Source organism: Mauremys reevesii, linkage group 2, assembly GCF_016161935.1.
Source record: "Mauremys reevesii isolate NIE-2019 linkage group 2, ASM1616193v1, whole genome shotgun sequence".
In the NCBI taxonomy this organism is placed as follows: Eukaryota; Metazoa; Chordata; order Testudines; family Geoemydidae; genus Mauremys; species Mauremys reevesii.
In genome coordinates, this window is record NC_052624.1 from 213,523,602 (window position 1) to 213,546,098 (window position 22,497).

Consider the following 22,497-nt stretch of genomic DNA (forward strand, 5'->3'; position numbering starts at 1 on the left):
TCTAAGTGAATTTCTGAATGTTTTTGTTCTTTCTATGTAGAAAGCTAATGTTCTGCGAACATTAGCTATGTAGAAAGCTTATGCTCTAGTGTGTTGAGTGAGGCCTCCCTCCCGTCAGCATGTGGCTTTGGGAAAAATACACCTAAGTAGATGGGTTGATTTAAATGAAAAGTGGAGGCAACCTTGGGTATGAATTTAGGATGTGGTCGCAAGATTACTTTATCCTTAAAGAATGCTATATAAGCTTTGGGTGTGCCATTAGGACACCTAATTCTCCCACCCGTCTTGCGGACGTGATGGCAATGAGGAAAGCCACCTTCATTGATAAGTGCAACAAAGAGCAAGTTGCAAGGGGTTCAACTGATTTTCCCATGAGACCACGTAGAACAAGGTTGAGGTCCCACATGGGTGTAGGGTTTCTTAGTGTGAGATAAGTGTTTTCTATGCCTTTAAGGAAGCATTTAATCGTTGGGTGAGCAAATATAGTGACTCCATCCACTCTGTTGTGGAAGAAAGTAATGGCAGCCAAGTGTACTCTAATGGAGCTTGCGAATAGCCCTGATCTTTTAAGTCCCAGTATATAATCAAGGATTCTCGGTAGGGGCGCCAACTGTTGAAAAATCTGTTTGTCCTTGCACCAGATGCAGAATCGTTTCCACTTATGGATATATGTCTTTCTTGTACTTAGTCTCTGACTGTTCAGTAATAGTAAAAGGAATCTTTCACTTCCTTAGAATAGTCCTTTCTGACCCCCTGTCAGCCATGGAGTAACCAGGCCTTGAGGTGGAGTACTGTGAGGTGGGGGTGACAGATGCGTACCACATCTTGTGACAGAAAGTGAGGCATTAAGCGAAGGGCTCGAGGTGGTTTCATTGCCATTTGGCGCAGGTATGGGAACCACGTTTATCTGGGCTGTGTGGGTGCAATGAGAATGACCCTGGATTTGTCCTGCCTGATCTTGTGAATGACTTGGCTTAGGAATGGTGTCGGGGGAAATGCCTACATCAGTTGCACCTCCCATACTATGAGGAGAGTGTCACCTAGGGAATGGTGTCCCAATCCAGCCTGGGAGCAATATTGTGGGCACTTGGCGTTCTGAGCTGTTGCAAATAGATCTATGGTTGGGAACCCCCATAGTTTGAATATGGATTTGAAAATTCCAGGATCCATCTCCCACTTGTGAAAAATCCCTGCTTAGTAGATCCACTGTTGTATTCTGCCATCCCGGCAGATAGGATGCTAATATCTCTATGTTGTTGGTGATGCACCAATTCCAAAGGTATATTGCCTCTGTACACAGGGAGTATGATTGTGCTTCCTCTTAGCGGTTTATAGAAAACATAGATTCATAGATTCACAGACTCTAGGACTGGAAGGGACCTCGAGAGGTCATCGAGTCCAGTCCCCTGCCCTCATGGCAGGACCAAATACTGTCTAGACCATCCCTGATAGATATTTATCTAACCTACTCTTAAATATCTCCAGAGATGGAGATTCCACAACCTCTCTAGGCAATTTATTCCAGTGTTTAACCACCCTGACAGTTAGGAACTTTTTCCTAATGTCCAACCTAAACCTCCCTTGCTGCAGTTTAAGCCCATTGCTTCTTGTTCTATCATTAGAGGCTAAGGTGAACAGGTTTTCTCCCTCCTCCTGATGACACCCTTTTAGATACCTGAAAACTGCTATCATGTCCCCTCTCAGTCTTCTCTTTTCCAAACTAAACAAACCCAATTCTTTCAGCCTTCCTTCGTAGGTCATGTTCTCAAGACCTTTAATCATTCTTGTTGCTCTTCTCTGGACCCTCTCCAATTTCTCCACATCTTTCTTGAAATGCAGTGCCCAGAACTGGACACAATACTCCAGTTGAGGCCTAACCAGCGCAGAGTAGAGCGGAAGAATGACTTCTCGTGTCTTGCTCACAACACACCTGTTAATGCATCCCAGAATCACATTTGCTTTTTTTGCAACAGCATCACACTGTTGACTCATATTTAGCTTGTGGTTCACTATAACCCCTAGATCCCTTTCTGCCATACTCCTTCCTAGACAGTGTCTTCCCATTCTGTATGTGTGAAACTGATTGTTCCTTCCTAAGTGGAGCACTTTGCATTTGTCTTTATTAAACTTCATCTGGTCTACCTCAGACCATTTCTCCAATTTGTCCAGATCATTTTGAATTATGACCCTGTCCTCCAAAGCAGTTGCAATCCCTCCCAGTTTGGTATCATCTGCAAACTTAATAAGTGTACTTTCTATGCCAACGTCTAAGTCGTTGATGAAGATATTGAACAGAGCCGGTCCCAAAACAGACCCCTGCGGAACCCCACTTGTTATACCTTTCCAGCAGGATTGGGAACCATTAATAACTACTCTTCGAGTACAGTTATCCAGCCAGTTATGCACCCACCTTATAGTAGCCCCATCTAAGTTATATTTGCCTAGTTTATCGATAAGAATATCATGCGAGACCGTATCAAATGCCTTACTAAAGTCTAGGTATACCACATCCACCGCTTCTCCCTTATCCACAAGGCTTGTTATCCTATCAAAGAAAGCTATCAGATTTGTTTGACATGATTTGTTCTTTACAAATCCATGCTGGCTATTCCCTATCACCTTACCACCTTGCAAGTGTTTGCAGATGATTTCCTTAATTACTTGCTCCATTATCTTCCCTGGCACAGAAGTTAAACTAACTGGTTTGTAGTTTCCTGGGTTGTTTTTATTTCCCTTTTTTTAGATGGGCACTATATTTGCCCCTTTCCAGTCTTCTGGAATCATTCCCGTCTCCCATGATTTTCCAAAGATAATAGCTAGAGGCTCGGATACCTCCTCTATTAGCTCCTTGAGTATTCTAGGATGCATTTCATCAGGCCTTGGTGACTTGCAGGCATCTAACTTTTCTAAATGATTTTTAACTTGTTCTTTTTTATTTGATCTTCTAAACCTACCCCCTTCCCATAAGCATTCACTATGTTAAGCATTCCTTTAGACTTCTCAGTGAAGACCGAAACAAAGAAGTCATTAAGCATCTCTGCCATTTCCAAGTTTCCTGTTACTGTTTCTCCCTCCTCACTGAGCAGTGGGCCTACCCTGTCCTTGGTCTTCCTCTTGCTTCTAATGTATTGATAAAAAGTCTTCTTGTTTCCCTTTATTCCCATAGCTAGTTTGAGCTCATTTTTTGCCTTTGCCTTTCTAATCTTGTCCCTGCATTCCTGTGTTGTTTGCCTATATTCATCCTTTGTAATCTGACCTAGTTTCCATTTTTTATATGACTCCTTTTTATTTTTTAGATCATGCAAGATCTCGTGGTTAAGCCAAGGTGGTCTTTTGCCACATTTTCTATCTTTCCTACCCAGTGGAATAGCTTGCTTTTGGGCCCTTAATAGTGCCCCTTTGAAAAACTGCCAACTCTACTCAGTTGCATGCTATATTGTCCATGAGGATCTTGATGGCATTGTTTTTGATTAAAGGGAGAAAGTACTCACATGCATTTTGGACGGCCCTTAGCTCCAATAAGTTTATGTGCAGGTTGGACTCTGCTGGGGACTGTTGCATAGATGTGCCCCTAGCCCACTAGGGAAGCATCTGATGTGATTGTCATGGTTGGAGCTTTTTGTTGGAAAGGGACTCCTGAAAAAACGCTATGTGATTGTGTCCACAATGTTAGCGAGTCTTTTACTCTGTGTGGCACTGTGAGGCATCTGTTGAGAGAGTGTCTGTGTGGTATATACACTGTTCGAAGCCAGGTCTGCAAGCATCTCAGATGGAGTCTGGCATGTTTTACAACAAATGTTGCTGCCAACATATGCCCCAAGAGTTGTAAGCATGTTCTGGTAGATGTTGGTAGGCTGTCCATCACTGTTGAAATTAGGTTGACTAGAGTGAGGAAGCATTGCTGGGGTAACATTGCAGTTGCTGTGAGACAATCAAGGTAGGCTCCCATGAATTCCAACTTTTGGACAGGAACCAGTGTGGACTTCTGTACATTTATTTGCAAACCCATGTCCGTGAACAGGGTTATCATGCTCTGTGTGGCATTTATTGCTTCCTGATGCATTGGTGCTCTTATCAGGCAGTTGTCTAAGAATGGAAATATCATCACTCCTTGTCTGTGGAGGTGAGCTGCAATGACAACGAGAACCTTGGAAAAAACTCTTGCGGCAGTGGAAAGGCCGAAGGGTAGTACTCTGTATTGGAAATGCTGTTTCCCTCAGGTGAATCTCACGAATCTTCTGTGTGACGGGTGAATGGTAATATGATAATAAGCGTCCTGGAGGTCGAGGGCCGAGAGCCAATCTCCTTTCTCTAATGCCGGAATTATTGTGGTTAGTCACCATTTTGAAATGTTGTGTTCTTACAGATTTGTTGAGTTTTTGTAAATCCAGGATGCATTTCCACCTGCCAGTCTTTTTCTGAGTTAGAAAGTAATGGGAATAAACACCTCTCCCCCTGTGTTGTGATGGTATGGGTTCCATGGCACCTAACTGTATGAGGTGGTTTATTTCCTGTTGTAACAGGTGCTTGCAAGAGGGGTCCCTGAAGAGGGATGGGAAAGGGGGTGAGTAGATGGGATAGAAATAAAGAGGATGGTTGAGACGTCGAAGGTTGATCTTGGTTCTACTGACGTCTGTTCTGTTTTTGTTTACGCCATTGGTCACATTGTCTTTGTGGCTGGGAGTATGGCGTAAACTGGAATCTCTGATTGTAAAACTTGCTCTGTTTCTTTTTGTTTGCAGGTATGTAAATGCCAAGGGTTTTCAAGGTCACCCTTGAATCCTTTAGGGTGTGTAGTGAGACATTGGTTTTGTCTGCAAATAATTTTTGTCCTTCAAAGGGTAAGTCTTCAACTGTTGCCTGGACCTCCCTTGAGAATCCGGAGAGATGGAGCAAGGATGCATGGCTCATGCCAACAGATGTAGCAATGGGTCATGCTGCCGTATCTGCAGAGTCAAGGGAAGCCTGGAGGGCTGTCTTGACGATGAGAGGCCCTTCAGAAGTGTTTGCTTTGTACTCTTCTTTTTTGTCTTCTGGCAAATTTTCAATAAACGTTGACATTTTGGAGATCAGATTGTGTGTATATTTAGCCAGCAGGACTGAATAGTTAGCTATGCGGAACTGAAGCATAGCTGAGGAATAGGCTTTCTGCCCCCAAAGGGTCTAGCCTTTTCTAATTCTTACCATATGGGGTTGTTCAGGACTGGTGTTGTTTCCCCCTTTGACTGACCGCCTCTACCACTAAGGAGTTTGGTGCAGGGTGTGTGAATAAAAATTCAATTCCTTTTGCTGGCACATAATATTTTTTGTCAGACCTCTTACACGAGGGTGGTGCAGTAGTTGGAGTCTGCCAGATGATTTTCACAGGCTCCATAATAGCATCATTTATCAGCAAAGCTATCTTTGCCGATGGGGATGCCTGGAGTATGTCTGTGAGCTTATGTTGGGCTTCTGGTGGCTTTGCCAATGAAATGTCTATGGATTCAGTAACCCCTTTGAAGAGGTCCTCCAAGGATTTGAAATCATCCTCTGTAGTAGAGGCTGGTGGAATTATGGTTTCATCTGGCAACAAAGATGAGAAGTGAGCAGGTGGCAAAGTGTCATGTTCAGCTGTGCCCTCTAGTTCCTCAGTGTCTCTCTCTTGTGTTTCAGAGGGTGCCAGGGCAGTAGGTGAAGGGGACTGGGCTGTTCTGGACCTAGGTGGGCTAGGTGGCCTGTGGTTTTGGGCCCTATACATTGCCCATGGATCCCAGAATGACCAGTTAGGTGGAAATGGTATGGAGTGTGCTGCCCATGGGTGACCATACCATCCTCGTATATCTGCGGGTGGTTGATGATGAAATGCTCTTGGCTTTGATGAGGAATGACGAGAAGTATATATCACTGCATCATCCTTTTCTTCCTCATCACTGGAGATGGGGTGGGGGAGCTGATCTGCAGAGAGCAGTCAGTTGACTATGTACTGATCTGGATGGGGTACCCTCAGTGCCACGTAGAGGAGATTCAGGTGTTAAAGCCATTACCAGGTCCGCGTATCTCAAGAGCTGCTGCGGTACCATGAGGCTCGGTGCTGGGGACAGCATGGAGGACAGCCTGGGAGCCTGAGTTGAAGCTGCCGGTGCTGAGGATTTAGAGCTGTGTGGCATCGGTACAGCAGGTGGTGCCATTGTACCGCTAGGTGCTGAGATCTTCTTCGGCTCCAGGGGCGCTGAGCTAGAAGGTTTCACTTTGCTGTGTGAACCTCCATTAGAACCTGCCCACACAGTGTCTTTAACTCGTCAGGAACTCTTGGTGCCGGACATTCCCAGTGCCTCGCGGTCCGATGCTTTCAGTGCCGTCGGTACCGGGACAGATTTTTCTCTTGAAGATCACTTTTGTTTAGGCTATTATTGGTGCTGGGATGTCTGTGCCTGCTTTTTTGTAGCCTTTCTAGAAGTAGGCTCCTTGGCAGCCGATGTTGAAGTGGAGCCCCGTCAGACGCTGCCGTTGGTGACTGTTGGCCAGGGGGTGACCTGGACTTAGGGTTAGAGGTTGGTCTGAGTGATTTCTCCATTATGAGGAGCTTCAGTTGAAGATCCCTGGCTTTTCATGTCCTAGCTGTCAGTTTTCTGTAGTGTGGGCACTTTTGAGTAACGTGTATCTCGCCAAGGCAGAGGACACACTGAGAGTGGCTGTCAGAGACAGGTGTGGATAGTCTGCAAGTCAGGCAGCGTTTAAAACCAGGTAAGCCAGGCATGCCTGAGAGAGCCGGTCTCTTAGAAAAAAGTAAGGGGTAAACCCTGTTGAGGCAAAGGTTGTATGCTTGCCAGAGAGACAGGGGTAGATAGAAATGGTAAAGGAAAAGCCTTTTTTTTTTAATTTAAGAAATTAAAGTAAGGAAATAGGGAAAACTAACTACAACTAAGCTAACACTATCACTATGAACTAACTACTATAAATCTTATCTGATGCAAGACAGGGTGCTGCTGATCACTTCGACTCAAGCCAAAGGTCATAGAGAAGGAACTGGAGGATGGTTGGCTGCGCACCACTATGTAACCACTCAGAGCAGTGCAAGATGGCTACGGCGCATGCGCGGCCCAACGAGGCACTGCTACCACAGGGCCCCAAGACACCTAAGGTGAAGCACCCACAGGGACATTCCTTGAAGAAGAACATATGGATATGAAAGCTGGAAATCCACCAAAGGTACTGACAGTTGCCTAAATGCCTTTGAAAGCAAATGTCACAGGAAAATAGGGGGTATTAAATGGAATGAATTTATAACAAATGCTGAGTTTTGTCAGAGAGTTCAACTGCTTATCTCCTAAATTATCCAGAAGAGAAGAAAGAAATAGTGGGACATGTGTTAATAATAAAGTCAGAGCATATGACATAGTGGAAGTGCTACTGGGCAGCTGATGAACATATAAAAGGGGTCAACTGAACAAATTCATCTGTTGAATAATACTTAGTCTTGGTACTGGGGGCTTAAGTTATAGATCGTTCATGTGCTAAGCGATTTTTGATGGTGTCCGAAGAATTCAGGTATCAGGATAAATGTAAATGTAAATGCTTTTCACTGGTGATTATATGTGCACCAAAGCACCTTTATTAATAAAAATACATTTTACTTTTGTAAATGAAACTAAATATTATGACTTTTAACTCTGAAAAGCAGCTGTCCAACAACCTCCCTCTCCAGCCCTAAGGCAGTACTGTCTTTACAACAGTAGAGAACTGGTTAGATAAATGAATTATGTCAAAGAAAGCTTAAATTTAGACCTAATCTAGTTAATCTAAATCATATTGCCATTACATGTCAACAACAGAGAGAGATAACATTAAGAGACTCTTTAATGCCTCTGTCACTGAACTGAGGATATACTTCAAAAACTTTCAAATAGTACTTATGATTTTTTTTTAAATAAAGGTCAATGGGAGGTGCTGGTTGGCCAGCACTTTTGAAATATATGTGTTCAAGATCTTATTTATAAGTCCCTATTTTTGAAAATCCTGGGCTAAATCCTTAACACAGTGCTTCAGTGTTGCATAAAGCCCTAGGATTAATTACCCCCTTTGAGAATGATTTGCAAATTTTTGTAATAATGTGCACCAAGATCATAGGGCTTCAAACATCCTTGCATTTTCTTCTCACGTGCATTCATGCACACACGCACTCACATACACAAGTCCAGCATCAACATTGTATACACACATGAAATCAAAACAAATTATTGCTTTCCAGCATACACAAGAAGATGGCCCTCCATCAAACATTACAATGGGTCTCACAAACCCTTCTAATCCTAAGAAACCAAGTTCCCCTGATTGATATATTTATAGTGTACTTTAGATTACATTTTGGCACCAAACTTTCTATGAAATTCACATAAAAATAAATAACATTACAGTCTCTCACTTGTTTTTATTTTATTTGATCAACAATTTTCTTTTTCCTTCTGTGCCTGTCTCACTATATTTAAATTTAATCTACTATTTATTTTTGCCCACCATTCATCTAAATCTGTCCATAGAGACACCCCTTTTCTTTTCCCTCTCCTTCCATTCTTCATCTCTGCTTTTCTGAAACCCTTCTTGCTCCCTCTCCCATTCCCTTCTTTCTCATGGGGATGACTTTCCCCCCATGCGCCTCCTCTAGAGTAAATTGGCTGGAAAATGTATTTTTTGGGATACTGAAACTATTCGCAAATTTGGGTTGAATGCAGTGAATAGGGAGGTTTGCGGGGGCGGGGGTGGAGAAAAAACAAAACAACTATTTTTTGGAAATGTCCAAATGTTTTGTGTCACCATTTTTTAAACAAGCAGTTTTGACATTTCATTTCAAATCAACATTTTCTAAATGAAATGTTGATTCAAATCAGCACTTGACCTGAATGAACCTTTTCATTTTTTCATTTGGGTGAGAAAAACCAAAAAAATTCCATTTTGGTGAAAAACAAACACATTTTTAGTTTTATTTTGTGGTTCAGCCACCAAGCTGAAAAATTAATTCTTCATTCAGGTTTTTTTCCTTCCAGTTGGTGTCTTTCTCCCCCATCAAAACAGTCTTCCCTATGACATCTCATCCAACACCTGTAGCCTCTCCCCTCTCCTTCCTTGCCAGCCGTCTACATCTTTCTCTTCATTTCTGAGATCACTCTCTTCTCCTTGAGAGTCTGCTTGCATCCTCCTTTGCCCTTTTGAGAAAATCCCTTGGCATTTCTTCCTCCCGATCTACAAACCCCCTCTCTCATCTTCCATCTGGAGCCTTTCCTATCCCTATCTTCCATGTCTTTCTTTCTCTCTTCCCCTTTGGCATTTCTCCCTCTCTTCCCCTCTCCTGTCACATTGTGCTCCCTTACCCTTAACCTGTTGATTTATCCCTTCCCCAGTTGTTCTTGAACAACTTCTTCTCCAGAGCCATCCCTGTACCCTGCGGTCTCTCACCTTCCACTGCTCCTCCATACCTTTCCCTTTGCCTGGGTCTCATCTCTCTGCCTCTCCAGGGGTTTCATTCATAGCTCTTGGCTCCAGAATGCTCTTCCTTCCTCACACCCTCAAGTCTTTCACCCACTACATCAATGGCTCCTGCTCCTATACTCACTCTTTTAAAGATCTTTTCCTATTCTTCAATCTCTCACTAGAAGATTATGCAGGGGGTCAAAAGCTGTGAGGCTGATATTTTGATACGGTTCCTCCTATTACTACTTTGCAGCAGAAATACTGCCAACAGAAAGCATTTGAAAACCAAGAGTCAGGCTCCCAAAATCATAAGATTGACTTAAAGATTAGGAAATTTAAAAAATAATAAATTTTGTGTTCTTTACCTTTGTCCTCTGGTTTTTAACCATGTAGATTTCTCTTGAGTCACATTTTCAAGCTTTTCTATAAAACCGTGAGGATTAGAAACTTTTTTTAAAAATAGAAGCAGAGATTCTTACCTAATTACAGCACTTGATCCCAGGAGCTGGGGCTTAAAGAAGAACATTAAATATTGCAAAACTTGCAATAAAATTGTGAGAATTGGCAACACAACAGTAATGAGGTAGAGTTGGGAGGAAGGAGACTATAGGAGGCAAAGTACTAAAAAAGCAACTATACAGTGCATGCAGCAGATGCTTCCACCATTGGTAGCAACTCATAAAAGCAAGGATTCTCGCCTTCCTGCTAAGCCACACCCAGCCCTCTAGGAAGGCTGTGAGCAGTAGTGTGGAAATTGTGCCACCTACTGCCTCCCCAAAGAGTGACCCCTGGCTTCCTCAATGCCCATGGAGATATATTTTTACAGGCATATCCCCTCTATTCACCAATGCTGGAGCACTACAGGTGTTTCTCCAACCTGTAGTCCAGAGACTTGCAAAGCCATAATATAGATCTACATGGTATGAAGGAAGTACTTCATCACTGAAATTGAGACACTTTTGGGATTGAATGAAGCAACTATTTGATAAGGACACAGCAATTTCTCAACAGTTTAAGGCAGTAAGTGAGTGCCATATCCAGTTGAAATTAATCAGAACAAGACAAACATTGCTATTTTATCTTTTAAATCAATACTTTTAAAAAAGTGACTGCTAATTTTGATTGTCACATATATCTAAGATATAGAAGGAAAAGAGAGCTCTGTAGATTTAGGGAAATGAATACATTCTTTTCTTCTCAAATGTTCATGTCACTGTGATCTATATGCATAGTACAGCAGCTAGAAAAATCATTACACTGGCACTCCTACAGAAATGATTTTCTGTTGCAGTTGTGAGTCATTTATTAGTAAAAAAACTGAGAAAATATGCCTCCTTTTTATAGGACCTATATGTAACCAACATCTTTACTTCATTTGTCATTATTTTTGAAAAAAATTCTCCCTCTGGTGCTGATGTGATTATTTTGTCTTTATAGCTAGACAGGTTATTCATTTTAGAACGTTAAAGGTTATCAAAAAGGAAAGTTAGTTAGCAGTCACTATAATCCTCTGAAGTTAATATCCTACACAGAACTCCAACTTCTTGGTTTATGTGCCTTTGTTAAATGGCACTGGCACACTGTCAAATTCTAGACTTCCCTAAAATTCCTAGTTGAGGTAGCAGTTATAAGCCACACACTGGAATCATAGAATCATAGAATATCAGGGTTAGAAGGGACCTCAGGAGGTCATCTAGTCCAACCCTCTGCTCAAAGCAGGACCAAACTGGATATATGTGGTTCATTGCTAATCATTTTCATAAATCATAAATCTCTAGCTCCTTCTTTCAAACGTGATTAAACCTACATTTTGACTCTTAAAACTGTTTACTGATTGAAAAATGGAAGGCTGTGAGATCAACAAGAATACACTGATTACTTGCCTATTGACAATTGTCAGTAACAAGTGGAACACATTCAATTTCAACATGAGCAATGAATGGCTGACAGAATGCGTATAGTTGATGAATAAATGCACAGCTGATGTGTTTGTATGATGAAAATGTAGGTGCTTGTAAAAAAAATTAGATACTGAAGTCTAGCAGGTAATTTGGAGTCTTTTAGAGTATCCTGTAAAGAAGAATGCTTTGAGGAAGTGGCCTAATCTCACCTGCTTTTTAATATGGCTACTATAGTGGGACTAGATTCTTGCACAACTGAATTGAGTTTATGAGATTTCCCACCAAAAATTGTTAGGAAAGTTAAGGTAGTGACAACATAACAGTGATTTAAATGCATATAAACTCTCAAAAATGCAAGAGATAAAAAAAAACCTAAAATCCAGCTAGAATATTAGAAAATTTATCTTTTTTCCCCCACTGAACAGATATCCCAGGGATTGGTTTACATTTTGAAGTCTATCACTGGAAAAAAATGGATGAACACTATTTTCTTAGAATATTAAAACATAGGTTTCCAACCGTTCTTTGATGTGGTACATATCATTGACTTGATGTTCCATAGCATGTTACAAATCAAAAGTTAAGAACTTTTGAAATGAGACTTTAGTTGATTAACATTGAGTCATGGGCACTATATCTCATCAGGGAAGTTCAGCAAACTAGGTTCTACCTCTGTCTTGTTCATTTGATTATTTTAAACACATTGTAGAAAAACCTAAGTGTTTTTGTATGCTGTAGAAAAATTCTTCCTTGGCCTCAGATTTAATCTAGTGCTTCTGAGGCAGATATGACTTTTTGTCAGTATTAAAAAAGTGTGGAGATTGGTGCAAAATCAGACATATAATGAAAACTCAAATACAACCTTAAACTATGAAACAACTGCTATCATACCATAATTATGGGTATTTATTGAAGCAGTTAATAACTGACTGGAATGGGATTTATGCATGTGCTTGAAGTTAAGCTTGCATTTAAGTTATTTCCTGAATAGGGAAGTATTCTTATGTTTGTTTTCCTGAATTGGAGCCTTAATTTGGCTGTTGATATCAGTGAACTCCCAATGCTTTTGCTAACAAAAGATGTACTACAAAGATGATCTTTGCAATACTGAATTACATGAAATTACTGGAACTAAGGTATAGATACAATTTAGGTACCAAAAATGGATGATTTAGAGTGAGGGTGTACATATCCTTATAGCGAGACCCTACATATCCTTATAGCATCTTCTTACAAAAACTGTCCTATACAAGTCAAATTAAAAATACAAACAGCATACAATAGCCAGGCATCACAAGAATTCAGGCCACGGATTGCATGATTATTCAATTTCATTAAGTAGCCATAATAAATAAATAAATTTTAGAAAACAGATCACTAGTTAAGGAATCAAATGCATTATATTAGTACTGTACCTGCTGATGATCTCTAACTGCAGCTTCCACCTTGACCCTATCATCATAGAGATCCATAAGGTTTTCTTTATCATTTAAATAATATTTCTGAAAGATCTGATACTCTTGTGATAACCACAAATTTTCTTTTATCATCTGCTCCAGAGTAATCTAAAGAGAAAGGTTACTGATTACAATTATTGAAAAATATCTGCTTAAATAACAGTTTTTCTTAACTTTTATCAGTCATGCACATTTGTACAATATACACACAGTGGTGAAATCCTGATCCCAGTGAAGTTAATGGCAAACTCTCATTGAATTTAATGGAGTCAGAATTTCACATAGTACATTTATGTTGTAGGTTTAAACTATTAATAAATGTTTTGCACACAAAACAGTGTTAAAATAGCAACTACTGAATTTCTGTACTATTTCGTAAACTCTTTCTGCAAAAAAATGATAATGTAAATTTCCTTAGTTTCTACAGAATGCCATAAACCGTTCCCTATAATGATTTTACTTTTCAGTGTTCTCACTAGGCTGAGTGATACTATGCAATAGCCATATAGTTATGATTAAGGTATTGTAGTATTTCTAGTCCCAGATTAGATTGAACTGATTTTTAAAGGCACATCTGAGTTTTCCCCTTCTACAGGGCAGAGTTCAGGCTTTTGGGGTGCTCTAATATGCAGTTCTGTAACTTAACATGTTTGGATTTCTTTTAAGTTTAACATTAACTTTGGATTTCTTGGGTTCATAATGCTTGATTATGCAATAATCGTAGTGTAGTGTATTTAACCTTACATTTATGATATATACTCTCAACCATAACTCCATTTTAACTTAGTTTTTCTCTGGGAATTTCTTTTTTGTTATTTTAACAACTAAACTCTGAACAAGAAAGTCAACGTTATCATGTGATGTCTCTAATGCTTTGAATATGTGAAGTATCACTCTTAAGTAACTATTTAAATTTTAAGTTCTGTGGCCACATTCATCAATATACTCTGGCTACTTTACTCCACTCTGGAGCAGCACAAAGTAGCCAGAGCATACTGGGCAATTAAGCTGGGTTTAAAGCTCCTTTGCATGGCTAGAGCCAGGCAAAGCAACTAGCGTATACCCCATCAGCCTCCTCTTAGCCTCCATCTTCCCTTGCACAAACACACTAAACTTCCCTTCCCTGTGCATTTGACGGCGTGCATGTTCACCATGAAACTCCCTCTGCCTTCTGCACTTCCCCTATGTAACCTGGCATACACACATCCCTCCATCATGCCCACATTCTCCCTCCCCTACTACATCAGCCACATTCCCCTATGCTCACACATCCCAATTTCTCCCTTCTGCCACCCACATTCTCTTGGTCTCTCCTTCACACACATGCATACACAACTAGCTTTCCCCTCTTTTCTGCCCTCCCTGTTTGGCAGATCAGGTGCAACAGGGAATTTAAAAAAATAGGATTAATGATCATTTCTTGTCAATTCCTTAAACTGGTAGTTTCTTCTTCAGCAGATGCTAGCAAATAATGTTCTATTACAGGCAATTTCATGAAGAATTGACCTTTTGAAGTGGCTACCATCTCCTACTGTTCTTAATTGGAATAAGGGCAAATCTACACTACAGCACTACATCAGCGCAGCTGCACTTCTTCACTGGATGTGCTGTGTTGACAGAAGAGCACACTCCTGTCAGCATAATTTCCCCCCTCAGTGAGAGACTCTCCCGCTGACATAGCACTGGTATGGACAGTGCAAAACTTATGTCGCTCAGAGAGGGGGGACTTTTTCATAGCCCTGAGTGACATAAGTTAGGTGGACTTAAGCGGTAGTATAGACCTGCCCTGAGGCCACAAGCTGCCCTCAGTTCAAATGCCCTCTTTCACAAGGCCGCTGCCTCCAGTTGTTTCCCCAAAATACTGAAGCCTAGCTGCCCTTAGGGATGGTGGACATCTATGCAGTGAAGAGTAGAAAAACCGCTAGGGCAGCTTGTGGCTGAGTACCTGGAGAAAGCTAGGATCTAGCCCCATCTTTAAAAGGGTCTGTTCTCTGAAGTAGAACATTTTTCTTCATCCTCTATTTAAGAAAGCATTTTCAGTTATGAAAGTTCAAGCAGCCTATATAATTTTGTTACTGACAGCATTATAGACCCCCCAAAAAAAAAAGGTCTGATAACACTAATTTTTTTAAAGGACCCAATATTAAATTTATTTAATTTCAATCAATGGATTTCATTGGAAATTCTAAGAACATTTATTCTGTACTCAATGAATAAATGCTATAATTTTGCAGGGGTTATGCTATATTTTTCATACATAATAATAAGTCCAAATCTCTGGTTTAAGTGTAAAATTGAAACTTTACTAGAGACATAATAAAAGACAAAAACATGTTTGGCAATACTTGTTATTACTGAAAGAGCTCACAAAAACACTCTGTAATTTCAGAAAGATGTAGTCATGAAACACTTCAAATATATTAAAAATTGAAACAAATTATGACATTGGAATGTACATTTATATTTATAAACAAAGAAAGGTTATATTAAATCCCTCCCAGCCTTGCAGTTGCTGTCATGATGGAATATTCCAAATTATTGTTTTTTTATTTGTATTAGCATAGAACCCAGGAGCATTAGTCATGAACCAGAACTCCATTGTGCAAGGTGCTGTACAAACACAGAAGAAGAAGACTGTCTCTGCCCCAAAGAGCCTACCATCTAAGGATGAGAGAAGAGACAACAGATGAATACAGGCAGACAGATACGTACAAGAACACTAGGATACAATATTGGTTGTAATGACAATAAGGGATCTCAGCACGCCAGTGCCCTAACTGTTGGGTTTTTTCGTAGGCATCATAGAAAAGGAGAGTTTTAAAGAGGATTTTGAAAGAGGATAATGAGATAGCTTTGCAGATGTTTATGGGGAGCTCCTCCCAAGCACAAGGTGCAGCACGGGAGAAAACACAAAGATGCTTGTTTGAAAATCTAACAAGTGGACAATGGAGACTGGCATTGTGGTTTGATTAGAAAGAGGAGTAAACATCTTGATAGCTAATAAGAGATATGTAAGGCTATGAAGGGCCTGGAGAATGAAGACAAAGAGCCTATGTTTGATGTGACAGAGAAAGGGAAGCTGTGGCATAGTCAAAGTAATGGGCTAGGAAAATAATCTTTGCTATAGTATTCTGAATGGATATGAGTAAAGCATTGCATTTATCAAGACCGGAGGTTGCAGAAATTGAGACACAAGATGAGGAGTGCCTGGATAGGAGTTTTAGCTGTGTGGATGGATAGGAAAGGCCGTATCTTAGATGTTATGTAGAAAGAATTGGCAAGATTTTAACATAGCTTGGATGTGAGGACCTAGAGAAAAGTTCAAGTCAAAGATGACACAGGCCTGAGTGATAGGAAGGATGGTGGTGTTGTCCACAGTGATCAAGGAGGTGGCCAGGAGGGGTTTTTTGCGGGGGGGGGGGGGGGATTAAGAATTCTGTTTTAGCCATGTTGAGGTAGAGCTCATGGCTAGACATTCATGAGGATGTGTCAAAGAGACAGGTTAAGATTTTAGTTTGGACAACAGCCAGGTCTTGGGCAGTGAGGTAGATCTGTGAGTTGTCAGCATAGAGATTGTAGTTGAACTTGTGTTTAAAGATATTGCACAGAGATAAGGGGTAAAGGGAGAAAAGAACGGGCTTAAGAACACCAGAGCCCTGTGGAACCCTACAAAAAGTTGGAGATGGGATGAGGCGAGTCTTCTGAAGGACACACTGAAGGAGAGATTAAAGACATAGGCAGAGAACCAGGACAGGACAAATTATCTCTGTTTCTCAATAGAATGCATCTGAGCCATTTCTGCTAATTTTAATATTAAGATTATATAATGATATATTATTTATCTTGGAAAAGAAAAGTGCTTAAATGTTGGTAATGTCTGATGGAATGTTTTTATAGTAAAACACACAAAATAATATTTTCTTTAGAAATACAATTAAAAGTTATAATTGTAAGTCTGATATTCCATAATTACTTTACACTTAAATTTCTAACATTAATGTGCAAAATCCTATCAACTACCTTATTTGAATGACATTCAAAATATCCTTTACCCATAAAATGAGGGGAAATGCAACTTCTAGTTTTTCAAATGTTTTGTTCCTTTATAAATCAATGAAAGACAAAGTCATGTTATATTTTTCCTTAAGAAATGTGTAAGAAATGCATGTACCAGACTTAAACATGATCTCACAACAGAAGCTAAACTAGGTCACCACTACTGTACACAAATGTCTGAGCAGTCAAAAGTCTCCGTATTCTTGAATTTCATCCTTAGCCAGAGCACAGCCCGGCTAAATACTTGGTCAAACGGTATGAGGAAATACTGGGTCATTCTCATCTTTAAAAATTGAGTAGCAAATGCTTTGTGTTTTGTTAGTCACAAAAAATAAATAAACTAGTAAGTTCTTGAAGACTGGCTGAGAACAAAATTTAGAGTATGCTGAAATTTCACAATGTACTCAACTCAAATTCTACAGTGTATGCAAGTAAGAAATTGTGCAAATTTTGAAAATATAAATTCTACAATGTATTATTACATTGACGGGCAGGGCCGGCTCTACAGTTTTCGCCGCCCCAAGCAGCGCGCCGAATTGCCGCCCTGGGCCCTGGGGTGCGGCAGTCCATGTGCCCTTAGGGCGGCAGGTGCATTTCCGCGGTGGCGGCAATTCGGCGCCAGCTTCTATGTTTAGCTGAAGCCGCCCGGGACAGCTAAACATAGAAGCTGGCGCCGAATTGGCGCTGCCGCGGAAACGCACCTGCCGCCCTAAGGGCACACGACCCGCCCACGGCGGCAATTCGGCACGCTGCTTGGGGGCAAAACAACAGGGACTGCCGCCCCTTGCAGAATGCCGCCCCAAGCACCAGCTTGGAATGCTGGTGCCTGGAGTCGGCCCTGTTGACGCGAGGAAAAAAGTTAAACAGTTTTTGGAATCTTAGTTACCAAACAAGCATTCTGTGCTGCTTGTTATGTCAAAACTTAAGGAAGTTTAACACCCTTTGCCTTCCCTGATCCCAGGGGGAAAAAAACCAAACAAAAGCAAACAAAACAAAACATGTATTATGGCGAAGATTATCTCCTTGCTCATGCAGATTTTTGCCACTGCAAACCAAGGTGCAGCTCATTCTGTAGCTACTACCAGAAAGGAAAGCTGCCCTTACCTGATGAAAGATGTTGCTGGTAGAAGTCTACCACCTCACTGGCATGCAGCCAAGTGCAATTTTTACCATGTTATGCCAATGGGAGTGACTCAAGCCCCACAAAGGGAATAAACACTGAACATTAAAAGAATATATATTTTACAAAAATATAAGTACAATTCTTTCTACAGAATTTTAACAATTGTATGATCTTTTCTCAAAGAGTAAAACACATGGAAAATCGTCTGATACAGACCTATGAAAACCAACAAAAAATATTGACTTAAATGTAGAGGTTAGGAAATGTTTTTATATGTTTATTTCTAATGGAAAACCATTAGAAATCTCTCGTGCATAGTGAAAGTCCCTTAATTGTTACAAGAGTAAAGGAACTGGAACTTGGAGACTATGACATTCTATTTAAATTGTCAGGTCACATGATTAGAGATGCTCTCCCAGGGTTCTAAATTGTTATGCTTCATAGTCAGAATCTGAACCTCTCTTACTCCTGAGATCTGAACCTAAGAATGTGGAAGTGTCATATCCAATATAGTTCAATCACAGTGAAAAATTGCATTGTAAACCGAAATAAATAGATAAAGCAAATATTAACAATGAACACTAAAAAATAACAAAATTACATAAGTTATATAAATAACCTTAAAAACACATCAAACACAATTACGTAAAAAAAGGTATAATTTTATATTGCCTATGTATATTCTGGGTGCAACTATTCATTTGTTTACAATTTTTGAAGCACTTACCCAAAGTATGGGGTTCTGAAATTTGGGAAACCTACTAACTAGTTTATTTTTCATGTCAAAAGTAACGAAAATATAACTTGTACATTTATCATTGTATACAGTGAAGTACTAATACGTTAACCAATCATGTTACATAAATAGAATATAATGATGAACAATAAAAGAGCTCATTTTCCTTATTAAATTATGAACAATGACTATCAAAATAAGTTTGTTTCATGTTATTCAAATATAGACCAAACAACTCTGTTTTAATTTTAGTTTCCATAGCGATAAAGGTTTTCTAAGGGAAATGTCACATGGAGATTCAGGATGCTATCTTTACAGATGATACATAGTAACTGCTAAATCTTCAACAGACAAATCAATTAATATTTTTAATCACCATACATTCCTATAGTAACAACTGCTACATAGTGCTGTCTCCCAATATACCAATGTCTGTGTAAAGTACAGACCTGAATGAAAAGCTGCTCAAGCCAACAGGCTCAGTCTGGTAAGACAGAAGTGGACATTGGTCAGCAGAGGAAAGCACTTTGAATAACTGGAATCTGTAGCTATTACAATATGTTGCAATTCACCTTCTAAGCGGGGAAGGTCGACAAGGGTACACCACCCCAATATTTCCTGGCTGACTGTGGTTACAGAATGTGTAACGAAGTTTATTCTAGTTTTAGAGGTTTACAAGTTTGAGCAGTATTCTCTATTTTAAGCGTATGAATTATGCTGGAATTGGCAATTCCTCTAAAATCAAAGCATCAGAGGGGTAGCCGTGTTAGTCTGGTTCTGTAGAAGCCCCAGAAGCCTCCTACTGCAAGACAAACCCAAGAAAGAAACCAACAGGACTCCACTGGCCATCACATACAGTCCCCAGCTCAAACCCCTCCAACACATCATCAGGGATCTACAACCCATCCTGGACAATGATCCCACACTTTCACAGGCCTTGGGTGGCAGGCCAGTCCTCGCCCACAGACAACCTGCCAACCTGAAGCATATTCTCACCAACAACTGCACACCGCACCATAGTAACTCTAGCTCAGGAACCAACCCATGCAACAAACCTCGATGCCAACTCTGCCCATATATCTACACCAGCAACACCATCACAGGACCTAACCAGATCAGCCACACCATCACCGGTTCATTCACCTACACCTCCACCAATGTAATATATGCCATCATATGCCAGCAATGCCCCTCTGCTATGTACATCGGCCAAACTGGACAGTTTCTAAGGAAAAGGATAAATGGACACAAATCAGACATTAGGAATGGCAATATACAAAAACCTGTAGGAAAACACTTCAACCTCCCTGGCCACACAATAGCAGATTTTAAGGTGGCCATCCTACAGCAAAAAAACTTTAGGACCAGACTTCAAAGAGAAACTGCTGAGCTCCAGTTCATCTGCAAATTTAACACCATCAGCTTAGGACTAAACAAAGACTGTGAATGGCTTGCCAATTACAGAACCAGTTTCTCCTCCCTTGGTTTTCACACCTCAGCTGCTGGAACAGGGCCCCATCCTCCCTGATTGATCTAAACTCGTTATCTCTAGCTTGCTTCTTGCTTGCTTATATATACTCACCTGCCCCTGGAAATTTCCACTGCTTGCATCCGAAGAAGTGGGTATTCACCCACGAAAGCTCATGCTGCAAAACGTTTGTTAGTCTATAAGGTGCCACAGGACTCTTTGCTGCTAAAATCAAAGCCAAATTTTAAAGTGCACCCACAGAATCCATCCAGTTCAGAGTCCAGTTCAACATTCTGGTGCTTATCTACAAAGCCCTGAAAGAGCTTGGGGTCTGGCTTTCTCTCTCTCTCTTTGGGTATGTCTACACAGCAACAACACACTCATGGCTGGCCCATATTAGCCAACTCGGTTGGGCCCATGGGGCTGCAGGGCTGTTTCATTGCTGTGTAGACATCCAGGCTCAGGCTCAAGCCCAAGCTCTAGTACCCTGTGGTGTGGGAGGTCCCAGAGTTTGGGCTCCAGCCCAAGCCTGAAAATCTACAAAGCAATGAAACAGCCCAGGCCCTGAGAGCCCAAGTTGGCTGGCCTGGGCCAGCAGCGGCTTTTTATTTGCTGTATAAACATATCCTTTGGGTCCTAGAACAGAAGGTGGTATCAGCAGGGACACTGGTTGACGGAGCCTAGTTTATGCATCACAGGCTGGGGGCAGACCTTTCTCAGAAAAAGGCATGCAGCCACAAAACAGACTTCCACCAAAGTTTAGACAGAGCTCAAGTCTTGTGACCTTTAGAACATGCTGGAAGACTTGTCTCTTTGGGTAGTTATTTTCACAATGACATGATTGGGTCATTTGGTTTCTCTCTGAGTTGAGTGCTTCAAATTAGAGGTCTTTGGAGTAGACCAAAGAGCAGAAATTCATACTCCATTCAAAAATCATCCTTGAACTCAGTAATAATTTGTTAAGAGTAATCAAATACTATGGACATATTAGAAACCTGAAAATAATAAAAGCAAAGATGTAGAGATGATTGGCTCCCTTAGTAAGTTATGAGGAGTGTGGGAGACACAGCTTGCTTCCAGAATGGCACCTTGATTTAGGGACATATATGGGTTGCCATTAATATGTTCACAATCAGTATTTGCAAGTAATTAACATTTCTGCAGTCTTCACAATACTCTCAAATACTCAGAGAATACTAGGAAATCTGTGGAAAAGTTACCATTGCAAATGGTAAATAAACATCAATGTTGTAATTGCCACCACTGTATGGTATCTGAGGACCACACCAGCCAAAGTATACAAGGTCCATTAAAAAAAAAAAGGCCTTAGGCATGAAAAATGATTCTAAAAAAGCAAGAGAAGACCAAAAAGAGAAATAGTTTGTCTTCTCCAGAGGTTAAGCAAACTTAATTTGGAAAATACTTCTCACCTTACAGATTGAGAGTTTGCTGGTGGAATCAATTCTTCCTGTGTTTGTTATGAAAACTCAAACTACTGCAGAATTGTAAGTTGAATACACTTTCACTCCTTGCCAAATCTCCCCTCACTTACCATTCTCATCGCAAAAAAGTTTGGGCAAAAGGGGCATTCATCACATTTAAACTTAAAACTAATTTTTTGTTTTCTTCTAGGTCCTGCAAAGTCTCGACCTGCTGCTTGTACCAGGCTAAAACGTCAGCTTGAACTCCACCAGTGACATGTGAAATGTAATGGGCAGGTGCCACAAATTTTATGCTAATTGCATGCCATGTTACTAAGGACATTCATAGGATGAAGATTCTACAATCATTCAGTGCACCTGGACACCTGGAATTGTGCTTCTACTCCAAACTTTTCCTCAGACCATCTCAACTTATGCCCCTATCCTCACTAGGATCACAGAATGATTATTTATCTTGTAATTCTGCTTTTCTAAAATGGCTCAGGAACGGTTTTCATTAATTTAGTAAAGATCCCATTAAAGTCCCATGACTCAGGGAATTTCAGTGTGGGGGACCGGAAAAAATGTTAGCATGACAGAAATGGACAAAGAATAATGCTCTGAAGAAGCAATCAGAAAGTACAGTGAAGAATCTGGAAAATGCTGCAACAAAGCTGAATCAAGACTCCATGCACTTCTGACTGACAAAGAAGTGCTTGAAAAAGAATGTAAGATATCACAGGAACAAATTAATGGATGTAAAAAAGTGAAAAGTAAAAAAGTATTAAAAAGTACAGATTGAGAGTGCAAGTGAAAATGCAAAGGCAAAAAATAGGCAAAAGAATAAATAACAATGCTGTTGGAGAAAACGTGAATGAGCACAGTCTGCAA

At 40.5% G+C, this 22,497-nt stretch overlaps 1 protein-coding gene across 16 annotated transcripts in view; it reads right to left on the reverse strand.

Annotated features, from left to right (window-relative positions):
• The window catches only part of CCDC178 (coiled-coil domain containing 178), a 350,640-nt gene that overhangs the window by 86,500 nt on the left and 241,643 nt on the right, over nt 1-22,497 (reverse strand). For 13 of the 16 annotated variants that reach the window (XM_039524821.1, XM_039524816.1, XM_039524815.1 and 10 more), the window contains one exon: nt 12,761-12,910. The exons of 1 other annotated variant lie outside the window; for it this stretch is intronic. In XM_039524821.1, the coding sequence (XP_039380755.1) occupies nt 12,761-12,910 (150 nt within the window). Of the gene's footprint in view, nt 1-9,671; nt 9,706-9,923; nt 9,956-12,760; nt 12,911-22,497 lie in introns of those variants that run through there. 2 more of the 16 variants (XM_039524828.1, XM_039524826.1) reach the window with 2 other exon arrangements.